This window comes from Oncorhynchus clarkii, chromosome 2 (assembly GCF_045791955.1).
Source record: "Oncorhynchus clarkii lewisi isolate Uvic-CL-2024 chromosome 2, UVic_Ocla_1.0, whole genome shotgun sequence".
NCBI lineage: Eukaryota > Metazoa > Chordata > Actinopteri > Salmoniformes > Salmonidae > Oncorhynchus > Oncorhynchus clarkii.
Window position 1 is genome coordinate 16,196,299 of NC_092148.1, and position 27,263 is coordinate 16,223,561.

A 27,263-nucleotide genomic window follows, 5' to 3' on the forward strand; every position below is an offset into this window, starting at 1 on the left:
AAGAACATGCAGTGTTTTGAAACAATAAAAGGCACAAATATACAGTGCAACACAGGTGAAATCCACTTGTTTTAGGAATACATTGAAATGGTGTAAGGAAGACAGTGTACACAGAAAGAAAAACCAACAAAGATCCATAAATTGACATACACACTCAGCGGCCAGTTTAAAGTACACCCATCTAGTACTGCTGACTGTTTTTTGTTTTTCACACCATTCTCAGTAAACCCTAGACACTCATCACAGAAAAACTCAGGAGGCCTGCCATTTCTGAGATACTGTACACCAACGATCATACCACTCTCAAAGACGCTTAGGTCACTTGTTTTGCCCATTCTAACATTAATTTGAATAGTAACTGAATGCCTCGATGCCTGCTTTACAGTGGGGCAAAAAAGTATTTAGTCAGCCACCAATTGTGCAAGTTCTCCCACTTAAAAAATATGAGAGAGGCCTGTAATTTATCATCATCGGTACACTTCAACTATGACGGACAAAATGAGAAAAAAAATCCAGAAAATCACATTGTAGGATTTTTAATGAATTTATTTGCAAATTATGGTGGAAAATATGTATTTGGTCACCAACAAACAAGCAAGATTTCTGGCTCTCACAGACCTGTAACTTCTTCTTTAAGAGGCTCCTCTGTCCTCCACTCGTTGCCTGTATTAATGGCACCTGTTTGAACTTGTTATCACTTGCACAATTGGTGGCTGACTAAATACTTTTTTGCCCCACTGTATATAGCAAGCCACGGCCAGGTGACTCAGTCTATAGGTGCAAAATATTTTTGTGAACGGGGTGGTGTACCTAATAGCATGGATTTACCCAGTTTATGTTTACAACACAGTAAATATGATGGTACTGGCCAAGAAATCCATTACACATATTTCTAAGTTCTTTGCAGTTCAAGGCAAAGCTGTGAACTCAGAAAACTTTATCAAGTGTAACGGATGTGAAACGCTAGCTTAGTTAGTGGTGGTGCGCGCTAAATAGTGTTTCAATCGGTGACGTCACTTGCTCAGACCTTGAAGTAGTGGTTCCCCTTGCTCTGCAAGGGCCGCGGCTTTTGTGGAGCGATGGGTAACGATGCTTTGTGGGTGACTGTTGTTGTGTGCAGAGGGTCCCTGGTTTGCATCAAGCACAGTTGTCAGTTAACAAACTACACTTTTTGAGAGTCTCTGACCCTTTCTTATAGAGTGAGAGATCAACAACATGGACAATGTCCAAAATGGACACAAAACACAGCTAAATTGCTATAGTTATACAATAAATGTACATTAAAAACATTTGGAAAAACAGAGTAGTAGACACACTCTTTGCCAGTGTCAAATCTCTCCCTGTGCATGCTGCATGTAGTGCATTTGCAAGTCTAACTCCCGGGGTAGAGAGCAGCCACAGATCATGCACTGGAGAAGGCGGTCTGGGGCGTAAGGCAAACGGCCCAGTTTGTGAGGAACAGGCCGTGGGGCGAGCTGAGGTAGCGACAGGGTCTGTGTCATGTGTGGCCTCTCACTCATGATAGCCTGTGGCGTGAAGAAAATGTTTGGGTGTGGAGGCCTTGGTAGAGAGCCGACTGCTACAGAGTGAAGAGGGTGTGAGCCAGGCAAACTAAGAGGAGGGAGCGGAGGGAGAGGTGAGAAGAAAGGAGAGGTCTGATTTATGATGATTTGAGTGCCTGTTACCATTGGCTGCTGCTGTGGGCCAGCTGGAGTGGTTTGGAAACCCCACACAGTGGGTCCCACCCCATGAGTGAAACGTTGTGGGTCATATTGAATGGAGATGGGAACATTCTGAGTGGATGTGGGTACATTGGTCCAGCTGGAGGATAGATGTTTTTGCTGCTGCTGCTCTAACTCCTGGCTAAGGCCTGATTTGTTTGAGGGGGATCCTTTGAAATCCCAGGGACTACCTCCAATTCCATGAGTTGGAGGGCTTGAAATTGACATGACAGAGCTGTGGCCCATCTGAGCTGAGGAGGATGTACTGAGTAGAGCTGGAGACCACTGTTTCTGTTGCTCACGCCCACTCCCAGCTTTCTCTGATGAACTAACAGTTGGGGACATTACCAGAGGTGCATTAAAGTCCCAAACTCTAGTGTCCTCTTTTCTAGGAGGTGTGGGTGATTCATTAACAGCTTTCTGCATTGGCACTGAGACGCTCGACCATCTTGGTAGCTTAAGCTCTTGGCCCAGCTTGTTTGATGTGCTCTGGGATGGTGGCACTGCTGGAGAGGTCCTCAGCCCACCCCACAAAGCAGCCCCATCCATGTAAATGGGGGACCCAGGGAAGTCAAGCTGAACAGAGCTCAGTGTGGGGACTGGTGGTGTAGTGGGTGTGTTACCCCAGCTCATGGGCTTCGGCTGTTGCCTGTGTTGCTCCTGCTCACTCACAGCTAATGGGCTGGGATTCTGTGGCCTGGCCACTGGTGGTGTTTTGTTACCTAAGGGCATGGTCCCTCCACTTTCTCCCGGAGGAGGGGGTTCTAGGCTCTGAGATACACTAAGACCAGGCTGTGACGTTGTAGGTGCCTCTGCCCTGCCTGAATTCCTCTGCTGTTGTTGTGGGGGTGGCCGAGGCAGGCCATCTGAGTGCCACTGCTGGGGTTGCTGTGGTGGGGCAGGCCGGGGCTGAGCATCTGGTAACCAGGGCAGCTTTTGCTGGAGCAAGTGTCTGGCAGGCTGCCACTGCTGTTGTGGTACTAGCTGGGGCTGGAGCTGTCCACCTGGTTGCTGCCACTGTAATTGCTGTTGGATCAGCGGAGACTGTAGATGATGCTGAACCTGCTGTTGGCGCAGCTGCGGATGTAGATGTGGCTGTAGCTGTAGCTGTAATTGCACTTGTTGTTGTATCAGTGGAGACTGTGGTACCTGCTGTGGCTGTATTTGTGGAGATGGCTGCTGTTGGACAGGCGCTGGTTGTCTTTCAGGATCCTGAGACGGTTGAGACTGGTTAGGCAGTGGGACAGGCCTCAGTTCTCCACCTTCCACCCGCCACTGTTGGTGGACTGGTGGAGGCCTTCTCGCAGACGTCTCCCCTGGCTGCTGCATATCCATCTGGGATGAAAACGTGGTTGGCCGTGGCTGGGCCGGCCTCCTCTGCCACTCAGGACTCCTTGACATTGGGACTTGATATGGAGGTGTTTGTTGGGGCGTGTCCATACCTGATCGCCCCATTCCACCCAACCTGGGCCAGCCTGATGCCAGCCTGCCTCCGCTCCGGCCCCTGCTACCCTTGCCTCTTATCCTCATGGCCATTGGAAAAGAATAAGGCTGACTCGACCCCTGGCGCTTTCTAGCGTGGATTTTCTGATGCACCAGCAGGCTGCCGAGCCAGGGGAATGTCTTGTGGCACTCCTGACAGCGATGGGGCCTCTCGCCTGTGTGGGTGTTCAGATGGTCCCGCAGCAGGTAGGCCAGCCCAAAGCTCTTTTCGCAGAGGTGGCACTTGTGGGGCTTTTCGCCGTTGTGTGACAGCAAATGGCGCTGAAGCTGATTCTCGTCGCTGTATCCCTTACGGCACTTTGTGCAGCGGAACGGTTTCTGTGTGTGCAGCCTCTGATGGGTTCTCATGTTCTGCAGGAAAGCAAAGTCCTTGCTGCAGTCTGGGCACTTGTATGGTTTCTCCCCGGTGTGAATGATCATGTGCTGCTGCAGATAGCTGTTGAATCTGAAGGACTTGTTGCACACCCTGCACTGGTAAGGCTTGTCCTTGGAATGAATACGCATGTGCAACGTTAACACAGAGCGGTGACGGAACGACTTGCCACAGTCTGGACACTTTAAAGGCTTACTACTCATCTCCTCCCTATGCCACCTCCCTGGGACGTTGGCAGTGTTAAGTGGAGCAGATCTCCCTACTTCAAGTCCATTACCCTGCCTCTCTACCCTGACCCGGGCAGACGTGTGAGTTGTCAGGTGGGCCATCATATTAGACTGGTCAGAGTAGGTGGCAGGACAGTGTGGACAGGTGTAACGGTTTGTTTCCCAGTCTTTACACGCCCCGTTCTCCATCCTCTCATGCTCTGCTTCATGGATCAGCATGTGAGCCCTCAGGTCAGCTGGTGAAGGAAAGTTCTGAGGACAGAGGGGACAGTTGAATATACGTTTTGGCTCCAACCCGTGGTTTGTGTTCTCCTTGTCTAGTCCCCCGACTGTCTCGTGGCATGACACGTGAGCCTGCAGACTGCCCTGGTCGGGGAAAGTGAGGGGGCAAAGAGAGCAGGCGTGGGGGTGCCGTCTATGCTGGCGGCAGTGCGCCTTCATGTTCTGGGCTAAAGCAAACGTTTTGCCACAGTCTGGGCAGCGGAAGGGTTTCTGGCCCGTGTGAAGGTATTGATGCTGTTGCAGGAGGCTGGAATACTTGAAGTGCTTCCCACAGATGTTGCACCGGTGGGGGCCTTGTGTGTCCTCTATGTGCTTACGACGGTGGTCCTCCATGACAGAGCGGTGCCTGAACACCATGCCACACTCGGGGCACGCGTAGGGCTTGAGGGAGGCATGGGAGCCCTGGTGGTCACGCAGGGAAAATATGTCAGAGAAGCTCTTGTGGCACTCCTGGCAGCGGAAGGGGTGGGAGCTCAGGGAGTGGTTCTGCATGTGGCTGGTGATGGAGATCTTCATGCGGAACTCTTTGCGGCACAGGGGGCAGCGGTACGCCTTATCCGGGGCACAGTCGCAGGTGTGGAGCCTCAGTTTGCTCAGTGATGGGAAAGTCTCTTCACAGTGGTCACACTGGAAGCTTGGCCTCTCCTCCTTGTGGACTCCCTGTGGGCTCCTTCTCCTCTTCCGCTCCACAGGCTGTTCAACCTTCTGTTGGTGCTCACTGCGGTGCTTGATGAGGCTGCTGCGGTGATGGAAGGTAAGGCCACACTCCTTACAGGTGAGTGAGGCCAGTTCATCCTGGTGAGCGTGAAAGTGACGATGGAGGTTGAATGTCTCCCGACGGGTGAACCTCTTCCCACAGTCTTTGCACTCCAAACTACATTGCCTCCGTTTCACTGTTTGGTCCTCTTCTCCTCCTTCTTCCTCTTCTTCTTCCTCCTCCTCCTCCACCCCCTTTCCTCCATTACAATCTTGTTCTTCACCTGTGTCTTTTGATATATCCATCTCCTCGTCAGAATTTGATTTTTCCTTTTCCACATCCTCTGCATCTGAGATATCTTCAGTAATCTTATCCTGCTGCACCTCATGAGTCATCCCCATCTTACCATTACTAACTGTAAATACAAAAGTAATACAACATTGCCATTGTGAAGCGTTCATGAGTAAGCATGAATACAAACGCTTTGAGACTAAATATGAAAACAGGCCTACTACACAAATCAATCTCCACACAAATATTATGAATAAAGGAATTTGACAACAAAGGGTAAGGTCAGTGTACTATTTTGAGTCGCCTGCATGATCAATATCCTATTGGATAAACGGTTGGCCAATAACAAAGCTAGCTCATTAAGTGCATGAGACAACTAGCTAGCATCTTGGCAATTAAAGTGAGCATGAGCACATTTACAGTCAATGCTGCATCCTGCATGTTTCCAGGGATACCCCGTAGATTTCAGTCTGTTTTTGCACACGACTGTTTTCCAAAATAGATAAGACGAAACTTAGATAGCTAATATTGATAAGGCAGGCTATTCGAAGAAAGAAACATAGTCAACGCTAGCTAGCAAACAAACTTACCGTCGTTTCCATTCTCTTTTGCATCCGTGCGTTCTTCCTCGTCCTCCGTCTCAGACCAATCGAAATGCCGCTGCTTGTTGAAGGAAACGTCGGTGTTGTGGGTCTTTTCTTCAGAAGATGTTAAATATACCAACTCATTACATATCTCTGATCTATCATTAGCTCGAAGCGCAATGCTACTTTCAGTCTGGCTAGCAAGCCCATCGGTAACAATACTAAATTCTCTATTTTCATTTGAGTCCTTGGGAATTCTGTCTAATTCAACAGCAAAAGTGTTATCGGGGTCTGTCGATTTATAGTCAGATGCTTCGCATTTCTGTGCTGCACCCCCCGGGTCCCCCAGCTCATCGTTGGGGTCGCCCTGGCGTCTCTCTGACGAATTCACAGCAGCCATGTTTTACCCATGCAGCACTCCTCCAAAGATGGTTCTCTATGACCCCTCTTCCTCAACGTGAAGGCAGAAGGCAAAACGAATTGTATATTATGTTACTGGCCGCTAGAGTGTGATGGTGTGAAGTGAAAGGTCTTCGCCTGCCCTGCATTCTGCAGGTGATGTTGTCTTTATCCACTTCAGATTGTCATGAGTATTGAAACGAAAGCAATGCATTTTACGTTTATCCATGAGCATTCACTCACATCAGTCAACAGATTGGACCATCAGCACTTGTCTAAATAAAGAGCTATTGAAGAGCCGTGGCGAGATATAGTTCAGGGTTGCCTTTATTAATCTTTAGTCAATACATGTTTCAGAACCGAGTCAGACCCTTCAACTATATTTAGGTGTATAAATTGTGCAAAATGGTACACAAATGCTTAATTTGTTTACAGATCCCTTGCATTTTATTGTCTACACATCAGAAACTGCATGCAAGATAACACATACATCATACTTGTAGATAATGCTTAATAAATTGATAACATCACGAGAAACTAATGAAAATCTGAAGCAAAATACATACTGATGCAGATTTTCATTTAAGAGCTATGTAGGGAAACAGTTCCATATCTTAAACATTATAGTCCAATTATAATGATTTATCATCACATGTTACATACACATTGTATAATACTTTTTTCTAAGATTTGCATGTGTATGTCCAGCCTGTCACACAATGCATGTTTAATATGCATCATACAACTGGAAGAGCAATGGTATATTACATTTCAATGGTCTTTTACTAATATGCTCTAATGATAGATTGCTGCAGACTCCAAAGTGCTTTCTGTAAATGTAATGCTGATTGTCTATCTACAAGATTTGGGCAAAACAGAAATCGCTGACATTTCTTGGTTCTATTGCAGCAACTTCCAACCAATACATTATGCTAATATTTGTGGATGAGGGCTGAACCTTCAATTAGCCTACTGTGTTTAGTTTGAATAATATATACAGTGCATTCGGAAAGTATTCAGACCCCTTGACTTTTTGCACATTTCGTTACAGCCTTATTCTAAAATGTATTAAATCGTTTTGTTCTTCCATCAATCTACACACAATACCCCATAATGACAAAGCAAAAAAAATAAAAACAATTTTTAGAAATGTTTGCAAAAGTATTACAAATAAAATACAGAAATATCACACTTACATAAGTATTCAGACACTTTACTCAGTACAGAGCACACTCTACTTACTTTGTTGAAATACCATTGGTCGCGATTACAGCCTCAAGTATTTTTGGGTATGACGCTACAAGCTTGGCAAACCTATATTTGGGGAGCTTCTCCCATTGGATGGGGAGCATCACTGCACAGCTATTTTCAGGTCTCTCCAGAGATGTTCGATCAGGTTCAAGTCTGGGCTCTGGCTGGGCCACTCAAGGACATTCAGAGACTTGTCCCAAAGCCACTCCTGCATTGTTTTGGCTGTTATTGTCCCTTTGGAAGGTAAACCTTCACCCCAATCGGAGGTCCAGAGCACTCTGGAGCAGGTTTTCATCAAGGATCTCTCTGTACTTTGATCTGTTCATCTTTCCCTAGATCCTGACTAGTCTCCCTGCCACTGAAAAACATCCCAACAGCATGATGCAGCCACCACCATGCTTCAGCGTAGGGATGGTGCCAGGTTTCCTTCAGACGTGACGCTCGGCATTCATACCAAAGAGCTCAATCTAGGTTTCATCAGACCAGAGAATCTTGTTTCTCGTGGTCAGAGTCCTTTCAGGTGCCTTTTGGCAAACTCCAAGCAGGCCGTTATGTGCCTTTTACTGAGGAGTGGCTTCCATCTGGTCACTCTACCATAAAGGCCTGATTGGTAGAGGGCTGCAGAGATGGTTGTCCTTCTGGAAGGTTCTCCTATCTCCACAGAGGAACTCTTTCAGAGTGACCATCGGGTTCTTGGTCATCTCCATGACCAAGGCCCTTCTCCAATTGCTCAGTTTACCTGGGAGGCCAGCTCTAGGAAGATTTTGGTGGTTCCAAACTTCTTCCACTTAAGAATGATAGAGGCCACTGTGTTCTTAGGGACCTTCAATGCTGCAGAAATGTTTTGGTACCCTTCCCCAGATCTGTCTCGGAGCTCTACAGACAATTCATTTGACCTCATGGCTTGGTTTTTGCTCTGACATGCACTGTCAACTGTGGGAAATTAACCACAGTGGACTCTAATCAAGTTGTACAAACATCTCAAGGATGATCAATGGAAAAAGGATAAACCTGATATCAATTTCAGTCTCATAGCAAAGGGTCTGAATATTTATGTAAATAAGTTATTTCAGATTATTAAAAAAAAAATGCTAACATTTCAAAAAAACTGTTTTTGCTTTGTCATTATGGGGTATTGTGTGTAGATTGATGAGGAAAAACAGTAATCGAATACATTTTAGAATAAGGCTGTAACTAAACAAAATGTGGAAAAAGTCAGGGGGTCTGAATACTTTACACACTCTACATAACAAATGTGCTAAAGAAACAACTTTTTCGACTTTGGTTGAAATTAGAGGGACACAATTATTTCAAATCAGATTGTATTAGAGAAAATAAATAAAGTACATCAAAGCTTATTTTCATCTTTATCTAACGCCTTCTTCTTCGTCTATGGTCAACAATTCTCCCCCGCCTTGGCCGTTGGACGGTTCCATTAATGACTGCGGGTGGATCTGGACGGGTGGTACCATCAAGAATATCTGGGGGTGGTGGTACAGGGGCAACTGCTAAAGTTGGTTGATTACTTGGACTCTGGGGGTGGTGCTGCTGTGGTTGCTGTGGTAGCAGTTGTATTTGTTGTTGTTGCTGCTGCACCAGTTGGGGTTGCTGTAGTAACAGTTGTTGCTGTTGTATCTGTTGTTGTTGCTGCTGCTGCACCAGTTGGGGTTGCTGTATCTGTTGTTGTTGCGGCTGCTGCTGAATTGGTTGTTGAGGCTGTGGTTGCTGCTGCTGTAACTGTTGTGGTTGCTGCATTATTGACTGTTGTGGCTGTTGTTTTTGGGAATGATGTGGCTGCTGCTGTGGTGGTTGTTGTTGTTGCTGCTGCTGTGCCTCTAGGACTCCCAGCAGCCTTTGCAGGAGAACATTGTTTTGCTGTAGGCTGGTTGCCAGTGCCTCTTGAGAGGCCACTAATGTTCTCATATCACGTCGGAATCCCTCCCCAAACTCCCGAAGACTCTGCTCCACCCGATCCCCCAGCTGCAGAGCTGCCTCCCCCACGCCGCGGAGCTCGTCCTCCAGCCATAAGCCGCGAGGAGGGGCCTCCAATGGTCCCTGCTGGGCCCCTAGTGATGGCTGGGGACTAGGCTGAGGGGTCCCATTGAGGAAAGGGGCGCTGTAGAGGGGAGAGGGAGGCAGCCAGCGTTCCGAGTTAGGGGGAGGTCCTATCCCCAGTCCCAGTCCTAAACCCAGCTTTTCCTCCATACTGCTCTCTGCCCCCTCGCATTCCGCCTCTCCCACCTCCACTTCCCGCTCACCACTATCCTCATCCTTCTCAAAGCCATCCCTCTCCAACCCTTCACCTCCACCCACTGCAGTAAACAAGAGGACATAGTAGAAAGCAGTGGTTAAAAAGTGCAGTTTTTATATGTATTATCTGAATGTTCCTACAAGTCTTGAATCTAAGGCTTTACCTCATTGTTAGTGTTCAGATTTACCTGGTTCTGTATCAGTGAAGCACGTGAAACTGGCCTTCCCTCTGGTGCTTTGCTTCTGTCTGGCCTGGTGAAGCCTGGGGCTTGACTGAGCTGACCGTCCTAGCATGGAAGCCCCTCTGTTGGATGGCAGGTAACAAGTGCGGTGCCTAGCGTCTGCCAGCCTGCCTCCATTGCGTCTCTTCAGGTCATCCCAGCGCTTTTTGACCTCGCGGAGGGTGCGAGGGACTCTGGACACAGCGTTGACCCGCTCCAGGATCCCTGCCCAGATCCTCTCTCTCTCCCTGCGCCGGAGCCTCCCAGCAGGACCAAAAAGCTCTCCCTCACACCGCGTCACCTCAGAAACCAGCACCTCCAGCTCTGCACCGCTAAAACGACTCTTCCTCTTTCCTGCACCCCCTGCTGCCAACACAGAGGACAAACCTCTGTCTACAGAAAGACAGAGTTGATCTATAGGTGTTTACCATGTGTCATATGAGGTGAAACACAAAAATGTAATAGTCAAAACATATTTATCATAACAGTACAGAGCACCACTGCAAGCATCAATATTGAACAATAGACATGTGTTTAATAGCTAAAAGTTGGCTAAAGCTTACGCTGTTCCATGGATAGGAGGTCATCTGAGGACATGCCAGGGGTCATGATGTTAGGATGCACCACCACCACGTTGAAGGGGAGTCCACCAGGCAGCCCGCTGCTTTGGTCACAGCTGCCTTCCGAGTCCTCATCCTCCCTGGGAAAGCCGTCCTCTGAGACGCCCCCTCCGAAGGGTCCCTCCGGAGACTCCACTTTGATGTGCATGGGAGGCGAGTGCTCGTACAACAGCCCCCCCTCCTCGTAGTACTCAGTCATGAGTCAGGCCTGGTTTACAGATGGACCAACTGACAGTTCCATTCACACTGCGACAGATGGCCGGCCGTACCACAGCATTGTTGGGGACGTGAGCAATATCTACCTGACAACTAACTAATCTTTCAGTGAGGGCAGCATAAGGCATATGTTCACAGGATACAACTAAGTGGCACATAAAAAAATAGGGGCGCTAGGAGAGCAGCATGTGCAGGGACGTACTGAGATCACCATTCACTATAATGTGCATTCGTTTGCATACGATATTATTCATTCATACCAGGTAGCCTACAGCTAAAGTCCTGGAGCAGACGTTAATCAACTGTAAAAAATGGCCAAGAGAGACATGCACTCTCTGAAAACTAGAATTTAAATTCCTTTATAGTAGTGCAAAAACAACTATATGAAAGTACCCATCAACAGAGAGATATGCAAAAGTGCAGATACACTTGAGTAAATAGAGGATCGAGGGAATTCTACAAAAGAGAGAAATATAATACATGTTACCAAATAGTTTCACAAATGACAAATAATTTACAACATAAGTTTTAACTTGATGATGATTTCTAGCACCTTTATAATTGCGTTTTTGTCGCAGCGATGCGCATTTTTTTCTGCACCACATCCGCAATGGTTGCGCATTCCGCATATATTACTGGTGATGCTGATATAGCTATGCAGGGCACTGCGCTTCAAGTTAGCTAGCTTTAATCTCGAAAATGTCAATACAATTAGTGGGATAAAATCTTATTTTACTCACCTCACGATTATAAGACAAAACAAAGGCACATTTGATGCAGTTGTCCTAAACGTAACCCTCCCATCAAGCTTGAAATTGTACACAAACCGTAGAGCGTCGCTGAATATTGACGTCACCATTCCACTGTCACATGTTCCCAGCGCTAGATAAAGGGAATAGGAATATGTGAGGCATTTGCTATAAGGGAAGAACAATATGTATGTCAGGAGAAGTGCAGTATTATCATAAGGAGACGTATACTTTGAATGCGGAGGAGGAATGGAGCGCAGAGGAGGTCTAAAAGAGAGAGATAGGGAGGGAGGACGGAAGAGGATGAGCTTGAGTCGGTTAAAAATGACGGGAAAAGGGAGATGGTTTGTTAAATAAGAATGTTAGAAAGTGTAAGCAGAGCCATCTTAAGACAGGAGGAGAAAGGTAAATTAATGAGGTCGAAGCATCGGCGGTGGTAGGTGTGGTGAAGTTCTCAGGGCCTAGGGTCAGATTAAAGATAAGTCTGTGATTGTAGGAGTGACATGTTTGTTAAAAGTGGACCCTTGCCTTTTGGGTGATCCATTTGTGGTTTCAGGTTGGGTGAAAACAGAGTTTGGTGCTGTGGAATCGGTAACCAGAAGTGGTCTGTGATAATTGTTTGTGTTTCTGCTGGTCAGAGGGAGAAGGCTCTCCACATTAAGTGAATGGAGGCAAGACATGTGAATTGTTTTGCTCTCAATGAAGGTGTGCCATTGAAAGGAGTGATTTACTGGGGTAGCAGTAAATGTAAAAGTTGACCAACAGAAGGGGAAGATTCCCAGTGTTTGTAATGGTTGTCGTTTGGTGTGACACAGACAGGGTGGCGGGAGTGGTGAAACAGAAGTCATTGTCTGTTCTTTTGAGTTTTGATGCGGTCTTTGCCCGACAGGGATGTTAGGATACATTATCCTGTATGAGCTTCTGTGCCGAATACATTACTTTATTACAGGTGTCAAGCTCATGTGGCAGCAGTGTGTAGGAGGAAGGCTCCTAGGTGTGAAGTGTGCAGAAGGGCATCTGACAAAGGAATGTGTAGTATTGTGGAAAGTAGTGGTATGTGTTAATTGTAGTGGTGTCTATGGGGCTGGGGATTAGAAATGTCCCATGCGAGAGGCAGGTTGAGGTTTCCAGGGTTACAGTAGTGCAGAAGTTATCATGTGCTGAGGCAGTGTGGAAGATGGGTCAAGGGGAGGGATCCTGAGAGGAGTGGTGTGAGTAGTAGATCTGTACCAGTACAGAGGGATAGGCCAACAAGTGATGTTTCAGTAAAATTGGATTTGTAGCATTTTATAGCAATGGTTATCAACTGTACTGCAGGGATGGAACGTAAGTCACAGAAAATAGTGGTGGCAGCTGCAGAGAGGTATTTGGGTGTGCGAGACTTGACATCAGAGTTACAGGGTGTGTTAAGTGGTGTCCCATCCTTTCAGGTTGTTGGCCTGAGGTAGGACTAAATATATTTAAATTGTGGAGTATGGTGGTGGTATTTGAGTGTAGTGTTAGATGGTAGGGTATTTTATTTGTTTTTCAAGAAAAGTATAAGGGAGTTGGACTCCAGTATAGTAAGTGGCAGTAATGCAAAAACATTTTGGATGCCAACCTCGTTAAACCTCATCGAAGAGGCATTTGCCATTTGAAGTTCACCAATTTAAGTCAGCAGACAAACGAACACAAACCTTTTCATTAACTGTCTTAGCTGAATAGCTACACATTTAGGTTAATTGTATGCATATTGTCAAAATATTCTACTAAATTAAAAAAAAATCTGCACTTTATTCAACCAGGTAGGCCAGTTGAGAACAAGTTCTCATTTACAACTGCGACCTGGCCAAGATATAGCAAAGCAGTACGACAAAACAACAGAGTTACACATGGGATAAACAAACATACAGTCAATAACACAATAGAAAAGGTATATGTACAGTGTGTGCAAATGGAGTAAGATTAGGGAAGTAAGGCAATAAATAGGCCATAGTGGCAGCAGAAAGACTAAATTTGGGTAAGTTCCATTAACCTAAGAAGCGATGAACAAAAGTATTTTCTACTCATGTCTATTGCAGTTGCTAGTTCACAAGTCATCATATTTCCACTGACAGAAGTTCATTCACATGTCATCAAGTTTCCAGGAAACAGCTTACCAGCTAACAGTGCATTTTAGCATGGAGAGGAAACGGATAGGACAGTGGACAATCAGCATTGAACCGATTTAGCTGTTGTCTGCAACTCTTGCTTTACAAGTTACACATAATAAGCACTAGCCAGATACATGTTTCACACCTTCCTAAAAGCACATATTGCACTTTAACAGAATTAATAAGTCAAAGACGGTGGTTATTTTCTCATACCAGTTATCATGGGTTTCTGTCTTAGAGAATGTCTCTTCCAGTCTAAATCAATTATTTGGAAGACTTGGTGCTGCTGATCCAGGAGTTGTAGACACCAGGCTTGTTCCTCTGGGCACAGCTGTAACCCCAGGACACAGCACCCAGCAGCTGCCCGCCACCGGCATCTCCCTGACAGAATGAAGATGGGGCAAGAGAAAGGTGGTTAGAGGTGCATCTTTCAATATTGGTTGATGCTGGTTAATCACAACAGATGAGAGCTTTTAACAAATCAAATGAAAAGGACAACAGTAGAAAGGTGTGCTATGAATTCAACTCTGTGTACCTGGCAAGACTCCTTGCCTCCCTCCATGAATCCAGTGCAGAACATGTTGGAGGTGATCTGTCCAGGGTCAGTGCTATTGCAGCTGCTGCTGCTCAGGATGGGGAGATCCAGGCAAAACAGTGGGTTGGGGTAGAAGGCTAGTATATCAAACCATTCTCCCTTTGGTTCTGAGTGGTCAGTGATATCATTTGTAATTGGTTTGATAAACAACAAATACCAAAAGTTATTATGGGCATATTGTTAATCCATGCTTTTGTCACTTCCAGGTTAGACTACTGCAATGCTCTACTTTCCGGCTACCCGGATAAAGCACTAAATAAACTTCAGTTAGTGCTAAATACGGCTGCTAGAATCCTGACTAGAACCAAAAAATTTGATCATATTACTCCAGTGCTAGCCTCTCTACACTGGCTTCCTGTCAAAGCAAGGGCTGATTTCAAGGTTTTACTGCTAACCTACAAAGCATTACATGGGCTTGCTCCTACCTATCTCTCTGATTTGGTCCTGCCGTACATACCTACACGTACGCTACGGTCACAAGACGCAGGCCTCCTAATTGTCCCTAGAATTTTTAAGCAAACAGCTGGAGGCAGGGCTTTCTCCTATAGAGCTCCATTTTTATGGAACGGTCTGCCTACCCATGTCAGAGACGCAAACTCGGTCTCAACCTTTAAGTCTTTACTGAAGACTCATCTCTTCAGTGGGTCATATGATTGAGTGTAGTCTAGCCCAGGAGTGGGAGGGTGAACGGAAAGGCTCTGGAGCAACGAACCGCCCTTGCTGTCTCTGCCTGGCCGGTTCCCCTCTTTCCACTGGGATTCTCTGCCTCTAACCCTATTACAGGGGCTGAGTCACTGGCTTTACTGGGGCTCTCTCATGCCGTCCCTGGAGGGGGTGCGTCACCTGAGTGGGTTGAGTCACTGATGTGGTCATCCTGTCTGGGTTGGCGCCCCCCCCCCCCCCCCCCCCCCCCCCTTGGGTTGTGCCGTGGCGGAGGTCTTTGTGGGCTATACTGGTTATATCCTTCCTGTTTGGCCCTGTCCGGGGGTGTCCTCGGAGTGGGCCACAGTGTCTCCTGACCCCTCCTGTCTCAGCCTCCAGTATTTATGCTGCAGTAGTTTATGTGTCGGGGGGCTAGGGTCAGTTTGTTATATCTGGAGTACTTCTCCTGTCCTATTCGGTGTCCTGTGTGAATCTAAGTGTGCGTTCTCTAATTCTCTCCTTCTCTCTTTCTCTCTCTCGGAGGACCTGAGCCCTAGGACCATGCCCCAGGACTACCTGACATGATGACTCCTTGCTGTCCCCAGTCCACCTGGCTGTGCTGCTGCTCCAGTTTCAACTGTTCTGCCTTATTATTATTCGACCATGCTGGTCATTTATGAACATTTGAACATCTTGGCCATGTTCTGTTATAATCTCCACCCGGCACAGCCAGAAGAGGACTGGCCATCCCACATATGCTCTCTCTAATTCTCTCTTTCTTTCTCTCTCTCAGAGGACCTGAGCCCTAGGACCATGCCCCAGGAATACCTGACATGATGACTCCTTGCTGTCCCCAGTCCACCTGACTGTGCTGCTGCTCCAGTTTCAACTGTTCTGCCTTATTATTATTCGACCATGCTGGTCATTTATGAACATTTGAACATCTTGACCATGTTTTGTTATAATCTCCACCCGGCACAGCCAGAAGAGGACTGGCCACCCCACATAGCCTGGTTCCTCTCTAGGTTTCTTCCTAGGTTTTGGCCTTTCTAGGGAGTTTTTCCTAGCCACTGTGCTTCTACACCTGCATTGCTTGCTGTTTGGGGTTTTAGGCTGGGTTTCTGTACAGCACTTTGAGATATCAGCTGATGTACGAAGGGCTATATAAATACATTTGATTTGATTTTGTTGATGCTACTCACAGCCTCTGCTGGGTAGGTTGCCCCAGCCAGCGGGTGCCAGAGCTGGCATAGCTGCAGGGCATGACCACAGTGCACATGTAGCTGTTCAGGGAGGCAGGTTTGCTCAGCTTGACGTCGTTGTCCAGGGTGCGGCTGTTGTAACTGGGGTGCATGATGACCTTCACTGAGTTGAACAGCTCAGTGGCAATGTTGTGTGGTCACCTAGACACACCTGAATGTGGCTGGGGAGAGAGGGTTAATCAGATGAACAAATACAGTTATGTCGAACATACTGTAGATGGCTTTGGTAAATGTTTCACCAGTCACTTACGACTTGTAGCAGTGAGCAGCAGACACCACCCATGTGCTGGAGATCAGGGAGCCACCACAGAAGTGGTAACCAGACTGCAGTGATGCCTGGTAGGATGCAGAGTTCTTTCTGCAATCATACCCTCCAACAATCTTGTCATCCTCATTGTCAAATGGGGGCAGTGACTGAAATACAGACAGAAAGAATCTGTGAAATTGCATGGAAATACAACTCATGCAAACAGAACGGTACCCGTGTTCAGTAAATATTCACTATTCAGAGTATTATCACAGGATGGACACCAATGCGAACTTAAACAATTTCTCTCAACGAGTAAAGCAAGGACTTACATGCAACAGCAAACAGAGCCAGGAGAATAAGGTACTTCATGATTGTGTTTTTTAGCTGCAACACAGGACTCAATCACGAAGACAAACTTGTTATATACCCACTTCACCAGCCACATGATCTGATCTTCTCAAGGATTTGCACTTCTGTGAACAGTAGGCCTATATCTGACGCTCGGACGTTACTCTACCTGGGAAAGAATTACAGTGCCTTGCGAAAGTATTCGGCCCCCTTGAACTTTGCGACCTTTTGCCACATTTCAGGCTTCAAACATAAAGATATAAAACTGTATTTTTTTGTGAAGAATCAACAACAAGTGGGACACAATCATGAAGTGGAACGACATTTATTGGATATTTCAAACCTTTTTAACAAATCAAAAACTGAAAAATTGGGCGTGCAAAATTATTCAGCCCCCTTAAGTTAATACTTTGTAGCGCCACCTTTTGCTGCGATTACAGCTGTAAGTCGCTTGGGGTATGTCTCTATCAGTTTTGCACATCGAGAGACTGACATTTTTTCCCTATTCCTCCTTGCAAAACAGCTCGAGCTCAGTGAGGTTGGATGGAGAGCATTTGTGAACAGCAGTTTTCAGTTCTTTCCACAGATTCTCGATTGGATTCAGGTCTGGACTTTGACTTGGCCATTCTAACACCTGGATATGTTTATTTTTGAACCATTCCATTGTAGATTTTGCTTTATGTTTTGGATCATTGTCTTGTTGGAAGACAAATCTCCGTCCCAGTCTCAGGTCTTTTGCAGACTCCATCAGGTTTTCTTCCAGAATGGTCCTGTATTTGGCTCCATCCATCTTCCCATCAATTTTAACCATCTTCCCTGTCCCTGCTGAAGAAAAGCAGGCCCAAACCATGATGCTGCCACCACCATGTTTGACAGTGGGGATGGTGTGTTCAGCTGTGTTGCTTTTACGCCAAACATAACGTTTTGCATTGTTGCCAAAAAGTTTAATTTTGGTTTAATCTGACCAGAGCACCTTCTTCCACATGTTTGGAGTGTCTCCCAGGTGGCTTGTGGCAAACTTTAAACAACACTTTTTATGGCTATCTTTAAGAAATGGCTTTCTTCTTGCCACTCTTCCATAAAGGCCAGATTTGTGCAATACACGACTGATTGTTGTCCTATGGACAGAGTCTCCCACCTCAGCTGTAGATCTCTGCAGTTCATCCAGAGTGATCATGGGCCTCTTGGCTGCATCTCTGATCAGTCTTCTCCTTGTATGAGCTGAAAGTTTAGAGGGACGGCCAGGTCTTGGTAGATTTGCAGTGGTCTGATACTCCTTCCATTTCAATATTATCGCTTGCACAGTGCTCCTTGGGATGTTTAAAGCTTGGGAAATCTTTTTGTATCCAAATCCGGCTTTAAACTTCTTCACAACAGTATCTCGGACCTGCCTGGTGTGTTCCTTGTTCATCATGATGCTCTCTGCGCTTTTAACGGACCTCTGAGACTATCACAGTGCAGGTGCATTTATACGGAGACTTGATTACACACAGGTGGATTGTATTTATCATCATTAGTCATTTAGGTCAACATTGGATCATTCAGAGATCCTCACTGAACTTCTGGAGAGAGTTTGCTGCACTGAAAGTAAAGGGGCTGAATAATTTTGCACGCCCAATTTTTCAGTTTTTGATTTGTTAAAAAAGTTTGAAATATCCAATAAATGTCGTTCCACTTCATGATTGTGTCCCACTTGTTGTTGATTCTTCACAAAAAAATACAGTTTTATATCTGTATGTTTGAAGCCTGAAATGTGGCAAAAGGTCGCAAAGTTCAAGGGGGCCGAATACTTTCGCAAGGCACTGTATGTCCATCTGAAGTGACACAAGCTTCAGCATTTTTCTTATTCTTATTTTCATACACACAACTTAGGTGGCAGCTTAGTTGAATATTTTCTAACACTTTTAACAATAGCATGGCGGGTGGTTCTGTTGTTATTTCCTGTCTCACTGGTGTCTGTCTCCCTGTTGCCTAGGGACTTAACCCCAGCACAGTGAGTACAGTGCAGTCACAGAGACACATTAGAATACAGTGTATGTTATAGTTGAACTGGAATGACAGAGGAAAATAACATGATGATTTCTGAGTGTATCATTGACAGCACCAAATGCATTAAAAGGGTGGAACGAGACTGTGGTGATTCTGATGAGTGGACTACGGTCCTATTTGTCAGTGCAGAGACCCTGAAAGGACATGATTCTGGTACCAAGACAGAAGACACCACACCAAAGAGTAGACCTGGAGAAAGTAACTACGGCTCTGAGGGCTCGATGGGGAGATGTTCCAGAGTTGCTGCAGCGTGTCTGGGCCTGCTGTGCCTTCTACTACTGGCTGGGATCATGGTGCTGTTTGTCTACTATAATGGAGTCACTGTCCGTTTGGAGGAGAGGTTGTTAGTTTATAGAACCAGCAACAACAACCTGACTGAACAGAGAGACGAGCTACAGGTCCAAAACAAAAACCTGGATAAAGAAAAGGCTGATCTAAAGAGAAGGTACAATATGCTGAATCAAACCTGCCTTGAAGCATGGAAGAAGTTTGGTTTCAGTTTGTACTACATCTCTGACGGGACTGAATCCTGGGATGAGAGCATACAGGACTGTCTAAAGAGAGGAGCAGACCTGGTGATCATAAACAACAGAGTGGAACAGGAATTCATCTGTCCATTTAAACGTTTTTTCTGGATTGGTCTGACTGACAGAGAGACAAAGGGGACTTGGAAATGGGTGGACGGGACACTAATGACCACAGGGTTCTGGTCTCCTGGTGAGCCAAATGGTGCCTCTATCAACTCTACTGAGGACTGTGCTGAGGTTAACACCTTCAATGACCCAGAGAAAAACTGGAATGATCTCAGGTGTAGTGAACGGCGGCACTGGATTTGCGAGAAATTGGCTGATCAGTAGCTCAACTTGGTACATGCTTCAGATAAACACGCACAAACACACCTACATGTCACACACCACCTGTAAGACTGAAATAATTCCCCATGACATCATAATCTCACTGAGCAAACAGTACCAACTGTTCTTGTCCAGACTAAACATCTATTCTATTTGTGTTTACATTGTACCAAACATATTAACCGTATGTTTATTTTTGTCATATCTGTCATGTTTTTCCTGTAATATACCAAGACAAATTCCTAATGTATAATAGAGCATTACATTATTCTATTTCATTTAAATACATTCTAGTGACAATCTACAAATAATTTCCTGTCCCTGAATATTGAAAAAGAAAGCCTTTCATCATTTTTTATGCAGTCAAATACATTCTGAAAATGTACAAATGATGAGTGACATTCTGCTGTATTTGTAACACCATCTATACTGTACAGCATCTATAGGTATTTCTGAGGTCAATAAAACATGATATCATTAGATTACAACAATTAGATATCATGATCAAATGATGAATGTTGTTATGTTTGTTTTATAGCTCTTTTTATATCAAAGAAACAGGCTCTGTAACAAGCAGCCTATATTGATAAATGAAGCTGAGGAACCCTTAGACACACTCTCCTTTCTGACCAATACTCAAAACCAGTTGCAAAATACCAGGCTTACTTCAAATGCTAGGTCATGAAACTCCCCCTTGTGGCCTCGTAGTGAATATATTTTGGAGAAAGTATGTGACACAAAACCAAGCACTGTATGAATAAACATTTCTATATTCCTTCAATGAGGAGTCAAAAAATGGGGCAAAATGTCTATTCATTTTAACATGATAGGAATTTACATAGGGATGTAAGGTAATGCCATTTAGCACACATCCTCAGTTGAGGAGCCTCGTTAGCCATATGTCCGTTCACACGCAAGTTACTGTTTGACAGGTACCAATGGAAATGTATACATGTATGCCCTTGAGACTGACCAATGGCAGAGGACAGAGTGGGTTTATAAGAGGGCTCTGACAGTGGCTCAGTACCGAGGCAAAAACGGACACAACCATGAAGGCCATCATTCTTCTCGCTCTGTTCGCTGTGGCATGTGAGTACCGGTTTATTCAACAGGAAATAATATGTGGGCCAAAAGATTGGAGACTGCATGAAAACACAACTCTGGATTAAGCTATTCTATATTCTATTCTATTCTTTTCCGTATTGATTTGTCCATGCCATTTGACTTTTTTCTTTACGAAGATTTCTCCTTTACATCCCACTCAGTCACTGCCCCCATTGATGATGAGGATGACAAGATTGTTGGAGGGTACGAGTGCAGAAAGAACTCTGCATCCTACCAGGCATCACTGCAGTCTGGCTACCACTTCTGTGGTGGCTCCCTGATCTCCAGCACATGGGTGGTGTCTGCTGCTCACTGCTACAAGTCGTAAGTGACTGGTGAAACTTTCTTCAAAAACATTTACCAAAGCCATCTACAGTATGTTCGACATGAAACTGTATTTGTCTGAGTACATCTGATTAACCCTCCCCTCTCTCTCCCCAGCCGCATCCAGGTGCGTCTGGGTGAGCACAACATTGCCGTCAACGAGGGCACTGAGCAGTTCATCGACTCAGTAAAGGTCATCATGCACCCCAGTTATAACAGCCGCAACCTGGACAACGACATCATGCTGATCAAGCTGAGCAAGCCCGCCTCCCTGAACAGCTATGTGAGCACTGTGGCTCTGCCCTCCAGCTGTGCCAGCTCTGGCACCCGCTGTCTGGTCTCTGGCTGGGGCAACCTATCCGGCAGCAGCAGTGAGTAGCATTAACAATATGCCCACAAAGACAGTTTGTTTCTCAAACTGATGATAAATTATATCACTGACCACTCAGAACCAAAGAGATAATGACTGAGAGACTAATCCTTTTCTGCCCATCTCTAGGCAACTACCCTGACACTCTGAGGTGCCTGGATCTCCCCATCCTGAGCAGCAGCAGCTGCAACAGCGCCTATCCTGGACAGATCACCTCCAACATGTTCTGTGCTGGCTTCATGGAGGGAGGCAAGGACTCTTGCCAGGTAAGCAGAGTTGAAGCACTTCCACTGATCCATTAACAGAATGAATGAAAATACGATTATAGAATTTCCAAAAACCATCCTTCAACCTAGATTGACTGATACCCTGAAACAAATCTGCTCACTTTTAATTTTGTCTCCCCATCTCTCTATTAGGGAGACTCCGGTGGCCCCGTGGTGTGCAATGGTCAGCTGCAGGGTGTTGTGTCCTGGGGTTACGGCTGTGCCCAGAGGAACAAGCCTGGTGTCTACACCAAGGTCTGCAACTACAAATCCTGGATCAGCAGCACCATGTCCTCCAACTAATTGATCCCGACTGGAGGAGACATTTTCTCTCAGACAGAAATCCATGATAACAACTGTCATGAGAAAATAAATTCTATTTTACTTTTAAACACTGTATTCTGTTATTTTTTCACTAACTGGTTAGATTCTGCATGTTCTACAGGAACATACAGTATATATACAAAAGTATGCCCCTTCAAATTAGTGGATTCGGCTATTTCAGCCACGCCTGTTGCTGAGAGGTGTGTAAAATCGAGCACACAGCCATGCAATCTCCATAGACAAACATTGGCAGCAGAATGGCCTTGTTGAAGAGCACAGTGACTTTTAAGGTGGCACCGTCATAGGATGCCACCTTTCCAACAAGGCAGTTCGTCAAATTTCAAGGAATCAAATCAAATCAAATTTTATTTGTCACATACACATGGTTAGCAGATGTTAATGCGAGTGTAGCGAAATGCTTGTGCTTCTAGTTCCGACAATGCAGTAATAACCAACAAGTAATCTAACTAACAATTCCAAAACTACTGTCTTGTACACAGTGTGAGGGGATAAAGAATATGTACATAAGGATATATGAATGAGTGATGGTACAGAGCAGCATAGGCAGATACAGTAGATGGTAGCAACAACCGCTCAGCCACGAAGTGGTAGACCACACAAACTCGGGACAGCCGAGTGCTGAAGTGCGTAGCGTGTAACAATTGTCTGTCCTCGGTTGCAACTAGGGCTGTGGGGTTCATGAAATTGTGATTCTCAAGCAAATATCTGTCGGCCTCACAGACCGTTAATGAACATAAATACATTGAGCATCTCCTGGCTTCCACACGGCCTACAAGCCACTGATGCAGACCTTTGGAACATCTACATTTGAAAAAGTCTAATAAATCCATATAATATAGCCTACACTATCACAATAAATCCATTTAATATAGCCTACACCTTCATAATAAATCCATATAATATAGCCTACACTATCACAATAAATCCATTTAATGTAGCCTACACCTTCATAATAAATCCATATAATATAGCCTACACCTTCACAATAAATCAATTTAATATAGACTACACCTTCATAATAAATCCATTATTTATTTTAGACAGGTATAAAGAAACATGATATGAAGAAAATGTAGTCTATTTCAGAAGAACAGAATAGCATTTTTCTTATGTTAGGTCCTGATCTGGCTATGCCATATAGCTGTGGGCTACACTAGTTCATTTAGCAGACAAGATTTGCTTAGAATTCCGTAGCATTATTTTATAGTATGAAGAATACAACTGGACATAGCTGAATAAAATACAAATATATTTTCTCCAAACAATGAGGGAGTTTCCACATGCAGCTATTCTGTGTTGAGCGGTTAACAAAGAAACAGGTCCTCCTATATGCTTAATTTAAAGTTATTTATATAACTTTAGTTGTCATACAAATGTTGGGCTATATATTTAGATTTTAACACATTCTAAGGCTGCGTGATGAGACTCTAATGATGATTTGAAGAAAGTTGCATGAAAGGCATGAGCTCTGCTTTGTTTGTTTTTTTGCGTAGGCTATACACACTTCATCAGTCTCTGATTCACAATTTGAAGAGCCTTGAATTTCCCAGCTGCATCCCCTTTGTATGGCCGTAATGCCCCCTAAAAAAATCCATGCCTTTTGCGGCCAGTGACCGTTGTTCCCTTGGGCTGAATACAATAATTATAATTCCCCTCCCCGGCTGCGTGCCTGATTGGTGGAGTGCTGCAGAGATGGTTGTCCTTCTGGAAGATTATCCTATCTCCACAGAGGAACTCTAGAGCTCTGTCAGAGTGACCATGAGGTTCTTGGTCAGCTCCCTGACCAAGGCTCTTCTCCCCCGATTGCTCAGTTTGGCCAGGTGGCCAGCTTTAGGAAGTTTTGGTGGTTCCAAACATCTTCCTTTTAAGAATGATGGAGGCCACTGTGTTATTGGGGACCTTCAATGCTGCAGACATTTTTTGATACCCTTCCCCATGTCTGTGCCTCGACACAAACCTGTCTCAATTCCTTCGACCTCATGTCTTGGTTTTTACTCTGACATGCACTGTCAACTGTGGGACATTATAAAGACAGGTGTGTGCCTTTCAAAATCATGTCCAATCAACTGAATTTACCACAGGTGGATTCCAAACAAGTTGTAGAAACATCTCAAGGATGATCAATGGAAACAGGATGCACTCAAGCTCTATTTCGAGTCTCATAGCAAAGGGTCTGAATACTTATGTAAATAAGGTATTTCTGTTTTTATTTTTATATTTTGCAAAAATTCTAAAAACCTGTTTTCACTTTGTCATTTTGGGGTAGTCTGTGTAGATTGCTGAGGAGCATTTTTTTAAAATCCATTTTAGAATAAGGCTGTAAAGTTACAAAATGTGGAAAAAGTAAAGGGGTCTGAATACTTTTCTGAAGGCACTGTATACTAAATAACATATGTGTGAAATGTGTTTTGGTTTATATTGGACCATTATCATGCAACTGTCTCAAAACAGGGTTTGCAGAAAAAAATACATGTAATCTATGCACTTAAATAGTGAATGGAGGACGCTTTTCTCGTGGTTCATTTTCATTCCAGCCAGATAGGCTATACTCCTGTTTTAAAGAGAAGCACAGATAATAGGAAAGTTGAGAAATAGATAGTAGGCCTAGCCTATTGAAAGCTGATGGGATCCTCCTCTTTTTAATAGAGGCCATCACTCGGTTTTCTCAATTGCATAGCCTATAGAAATGTTGCACAACATGATCTCATGGACTCTCATTAAGTGTTTGATTAGATTTTTGATTACATTTGCATTGATGTCAGAGTGATAGGACAATAGAGTGCCAGGCGGTTCGCAAGTTTGGTATGTTACTGAATGACCTGAAAATAAAGGAGAGCCACACACTCTAGGAACTCAGATGCAAAAATGTAATATCCAACGCTTCGACAGCCAAGCTGTCTTCATCAGGGTTTAATCACAAACACTGCGGGATGACTCGTTTAGATAGTGTCAAAAGACACACGTGTCTTTAATCATGGCCAAGAGTGACCTAATATCATTGGTTAATTCTCAAATATTAAAATGGCATACAAAGAACAGCATACAAAAAACAGCATACGATCATAAATTCATTTTAGACTACACAAGCTTACAAACAATTACAATGGCAAAGTCACAATAATCACAAGAATGGCTTCAGATCAAAGTCTACGTTGAGACCGAAGGCAGCAAGGGTCTTTAAGTTAAAGATCCAGGCAGCCTCTCGTTTTAACAATAAATTATCAAGGTCACCCCCTCTCCTAGACATGACATGTTCGATTCCAATATAACGCAGAGACAAAATCGAGTGGCCAGCCTACTAATGACCATCAGCAGCATCAGAGCTTGGAGAAGCCTAATTATCGTGACTAAATGGTCACGTGGAATTTGACTGCCCTCATGACACGTGACCGCCAGTGTGCCAGTAATATAGTCACTGTAACAGAACTAGTTGCAACACTCACTACCGAGTTCCAAATTGCCTCTGGAAGCAACATCAGCACAAGAACGCCACCATTGGATTTGGAGCAGTGGAAAAAGATTCTCTGGAGTGATGAATCACGCTTCCCCATCTGGCAGTCCGATGGATGAATCCGGGTTTGGCGGATGCCAGGAGAACGCTACCTGCCCCAATGCATAGTGCCAATTGTAAAGTTTGGTGGAGGAGGAATAATGGTTATTCATGGTTTGTGCTAGGCCCATTAGTTCAAGTGAAGGGAAATCTTACCTCTACAGCATACAATGACATTCTTGACGATTCAGTGCTTCCAACTTTGTGGCAACAGTTCGGGGAAGGCCCTTTCCTGTTTCAGTATTACAATGCCACCGTCCACAAAGCGAGGTCCATACAGAAATGGTTTGTTGAGATCGGTGTGGAAGAACTTGACAGGCCTGCATAGAGCCTTGACCTCAACCCCATCGAACACTTTTAGGATGAATTGGAACTCAGACTGCGAGCCAGGTCTAATCTCCCAACATCAGTGCCCGACCTCACTAATGCTCGTGGCTGAATGGATCAAGTACCCACAGCAATGTTCCAACATCTAATGGAAAGCCTTCCCAAAAGAGTGGAGGCTGTTATAGCAGTAAAGGGGGGGACCAATTCCATATTAATATCCATGATTTTGGATGAGATGTTCGATGAGCAGGTGTTCACATACTTTTGTTCATGTAGTTTACATGTCATAGTACAGACATTATTGCTATCAAAATGATCAAAAGCTGGTTTGGTCTGTTTTCATCTTAAATCAGGGTACAGGATCATTTTTATTTTTTTATGTGAATCTCGAATAAATATGGTCAGGCTTTTATTTTGAAAACTACTCCATTTTGACACGGGTGCTTTTCAAGATGTTAGGGCCAGGAAGATACCAGTATCGTGGCAAGGAAACAAAACACGAAGTGGATTTAACTTCTTTGGGGAAACAGCCTTGAAGTTGGAAACAAACATCATTATGTTTTTTATCCAGAATCACATGTATTTATTTTTAAACCTATAGCTTGGAAAATAAAAGGACCAAAGAGTCTGTTCTGCTTCATGTTTTCATTTTTGGCATGGAAAAAATATTGCGACACTGGTATCATCACATCCCTAGAAGAGATATGAATTCAAAATATATTTTGTGAGGATTCTATTAGTGTTGGAGAAAGTTGGCATAAGGGTTGACACGAAGGCCTACAATGAAATGATATTTGATTTATACTAAGTGACACGTCATTTCTTCATTAAACAACTTGGTATAAAGTTAGTCAAGGCCCTCCTGGAAAACACTCCTATATACAGTGCCTTGCGAAAGTATTCGGCCCCCTTGAACTTTGCGACCTTTTGCCACATTTCAGGCTTCAAACATAAAGATATAAAACTGTATTTTTTTGTGAAGAATCAACAACAAGTGGGACACAATCATGAAGTGGAACGACATTTATTGGATATTTCAAACTTTTTTAACAAATCAAAAACTGAAAAATTGGGCGTGCAAAATTATTCAGCCCCTTTACTTTCAGTGCAGCAAACTCTCTCCAGAAGTTCAGTGAATATCTCTGAATGTTCCAATGTTGACCTAAATGACTAATGATGATAAATACAATCCACCTGTGTGTAATCAAGTCTCCGTATGAATGCACCTGCACTGTGATAGTCTCAGAGGTCCGTTAAAAGCGCAGAGAGCATCATGAAGAACAAGGAACACACCAGGCAGGTCCGAGATACTGTTGTGAAGAAGTTTAAAGCCGGATTTGGATACAAAAAGATTTCCCAAGCTTTAAACATCCCAAGGAGCACTGTGCAAGCGATAATATTGAAATGGAAGGAGTATCAGACCACTGCAAATCTACCAAGACCTGGCCGTCCCTCTAAACT

General features: G+C 44.6%; 4 protein-coding genes and 1 pseudogene across 5 annotated transcripts; 2 read left to right on the forward strand and 3 right to left on the reverse strand.

Moving 5' to 3' along the window:
* Positions 1 to 1,179: 1,179 nt before the first annotated feature.
* LOC139422802 (uncharacterized) lies at positions 1,180 to 6,077 on the reverse strand. The gene is made up of 2 exons (XM_071174166.1): positions 5,685 to 6,077; positions 1,180 to 5,218 (listed from the first exon to the last, which is right to left on the reverse strand). The coding sequence occupies exon 2, from the start codon at positions 5,202 to 5,204 to the stop codon at positions 1,329 to 1,331; it is 3,876 nt and encodes a 1,291-aa protein (XP_071030267.1). The 5' UTR covers positions 5,205 to 5,218; positions 5,685 to 6,077; the 3' UTR covers positions 1,180 to 1,328.
* A 309-nt stretch (positions 6,078 to 6,386) lies between these two features.
* Positions 6,387 to 11,483, reverse strand: LOC139422807 (uncharacterized). Of its 2 annotated transcripts, none has more exons than XM_071174178.1 (4): positions 11,376 to 11,483; positions 10,363 to 11,091; positions 9,767 to 10,192; positions 6,387 to 9,640 (listed from the first exon to the last, which is right to left on the reverse strand). In XM_071174178.1, the coding sequence occupies exons 2-4, from the start codon at positions 10,616 to 10,618 to the stop codon at positions 8,700 to 8,702; spliced, it is 1,623 nt and encodes a 540-aa protein (XP_071030279.1). In that variant the 5' UTR covers positions 10,619 to 11,091; positions 11,376 to 11,483; the 3' UTR covers positions 6,387 to 8,699. The 2 variants fall into 2 exon arrangements, with proteins under 2 accessions (XP_071030279.1, XP_071030288.1); XM_071174187.1 differs by having other exon boundaries at positions 8,483 to 9,640; positions 9,767 to 10,165; positions 11,376 to 11,462.
* A 2,297-nt stretch (positions 11,484 to 13,780) lies between these two features.
* Positions 13,781 to 16,634, reverse strand: LOC139423117 (trypsin-3-like; annotated as a pseudogene).
* A 1,994-nt stretch (positions 16,635 to 18,628) lies between these two features.
* On the forward strand, positions 18,629 to 19,595 carry LOC139423068 (CD209 antigen-like protein C). Its single transcript, XM_071174693.1, has one exon. The coding sequence runs from the start codon at positions 18,668 to 18,670 to the stop codon at positions 19,517 to 19,519; it is 852 nt and encodes a 283-aa protein (XP_071030794.1). The 5' UTR covers positions 18,629 to 18,667; the 3' UTR covers positions 19,520 to 19,595.
* An 894-nt stretch (positions 19,596 to 20,489) lies between these two features.
* On the forward strand, positions 20,490 to 21,972 carry LOC139423083 (trypsin-3). Its single transcript, XM_071174721.1, has 5 exons — positions 20,490 to 20,605; positions 20,782 to 20,944; positions 21,062 to 21,315; positions 21,444 to 21,580; positions 21,734 to 21,972. Exons 1-5 carry the CDS (start codon positions 20,566 to 20,568, stop codon positions 21,881 to 21,883), a joined length of 744 nt encoding a protein of 247 aa, XP_071030822.1. The 5' UTR covers positions 20,490 to 20,565; the 3' UTR covers positions 21,884 to 21,972.
* The last annotated feature ends 5,291 nt before the right edge of the window (positions 21,973 to 27,263 follow it).

What these genes read in the sequence shown, in the direction of transcription:
- LOC139423068 (XM_071174693.1), top strand. Translation starts at nt 18,668, where the DNA reads ATGACAGAGGAAAATAACATGATGATTTCTGAGTGTATCATTGACAGC.
- LOC139422807 (XM_071174178.1), bottom strand. Translation starts at nt 10,618, where the DNA reads ATGACTGAGTACTACGAGGAGGGGGGGCTGTTGTACGAGCACTCGCCT. An exon ending in CCTCCTATCCATGGAACAGC is followed by an intron (nt 10,193 to 10,362) that starts GTAAGCTTTAGC and finishes GTCTTTCTGTAG; the next exon opens with ACAGAGGTTTGTCCTCTGTG. An exon ending in CTTCACTGATACAGAACCAG is followed by an intron (nt 9,641 to 9,766) that starts GTAAATCTGAAC and finishes TGTTTACTGCAG; the next exon opens with TGGGTGGAGGTGAAGGGTTG.
- LOC139423083 (XM_071174721.1), top strand. Translation starts at nt 20,566, where the DNA reads ATGAAGGCCATCATTCTTCTCGCTCTGTTCGCTGTGGCAT. An exon ending in CGCTCTGTTCGCTGTGGCAT is followed by an intron (nt 20,606 to 20,781) that starts GTGAGTACCGGT and finishes CATCCCACTCAG; the next exon opens with TCACTGCCCCCATTGATGAT. An exon ending in GAGGCAAGGACTCTTGCCAG is followed by an intron (nt 21,581 to 21,733) that starts GTAAGCAGAGTT and finishes TCTCTCTATTAG; the next exon opens with GGAGACTCCGGTGGCCCCGT.
- LOC139422802 (XM_071174166.1), bottom strand. Translation starts at nt 5,204, where the DNA reads ATGGGGATGACTCATGAGGTGCAGCAGGATAAGATTACTGAAGATATC.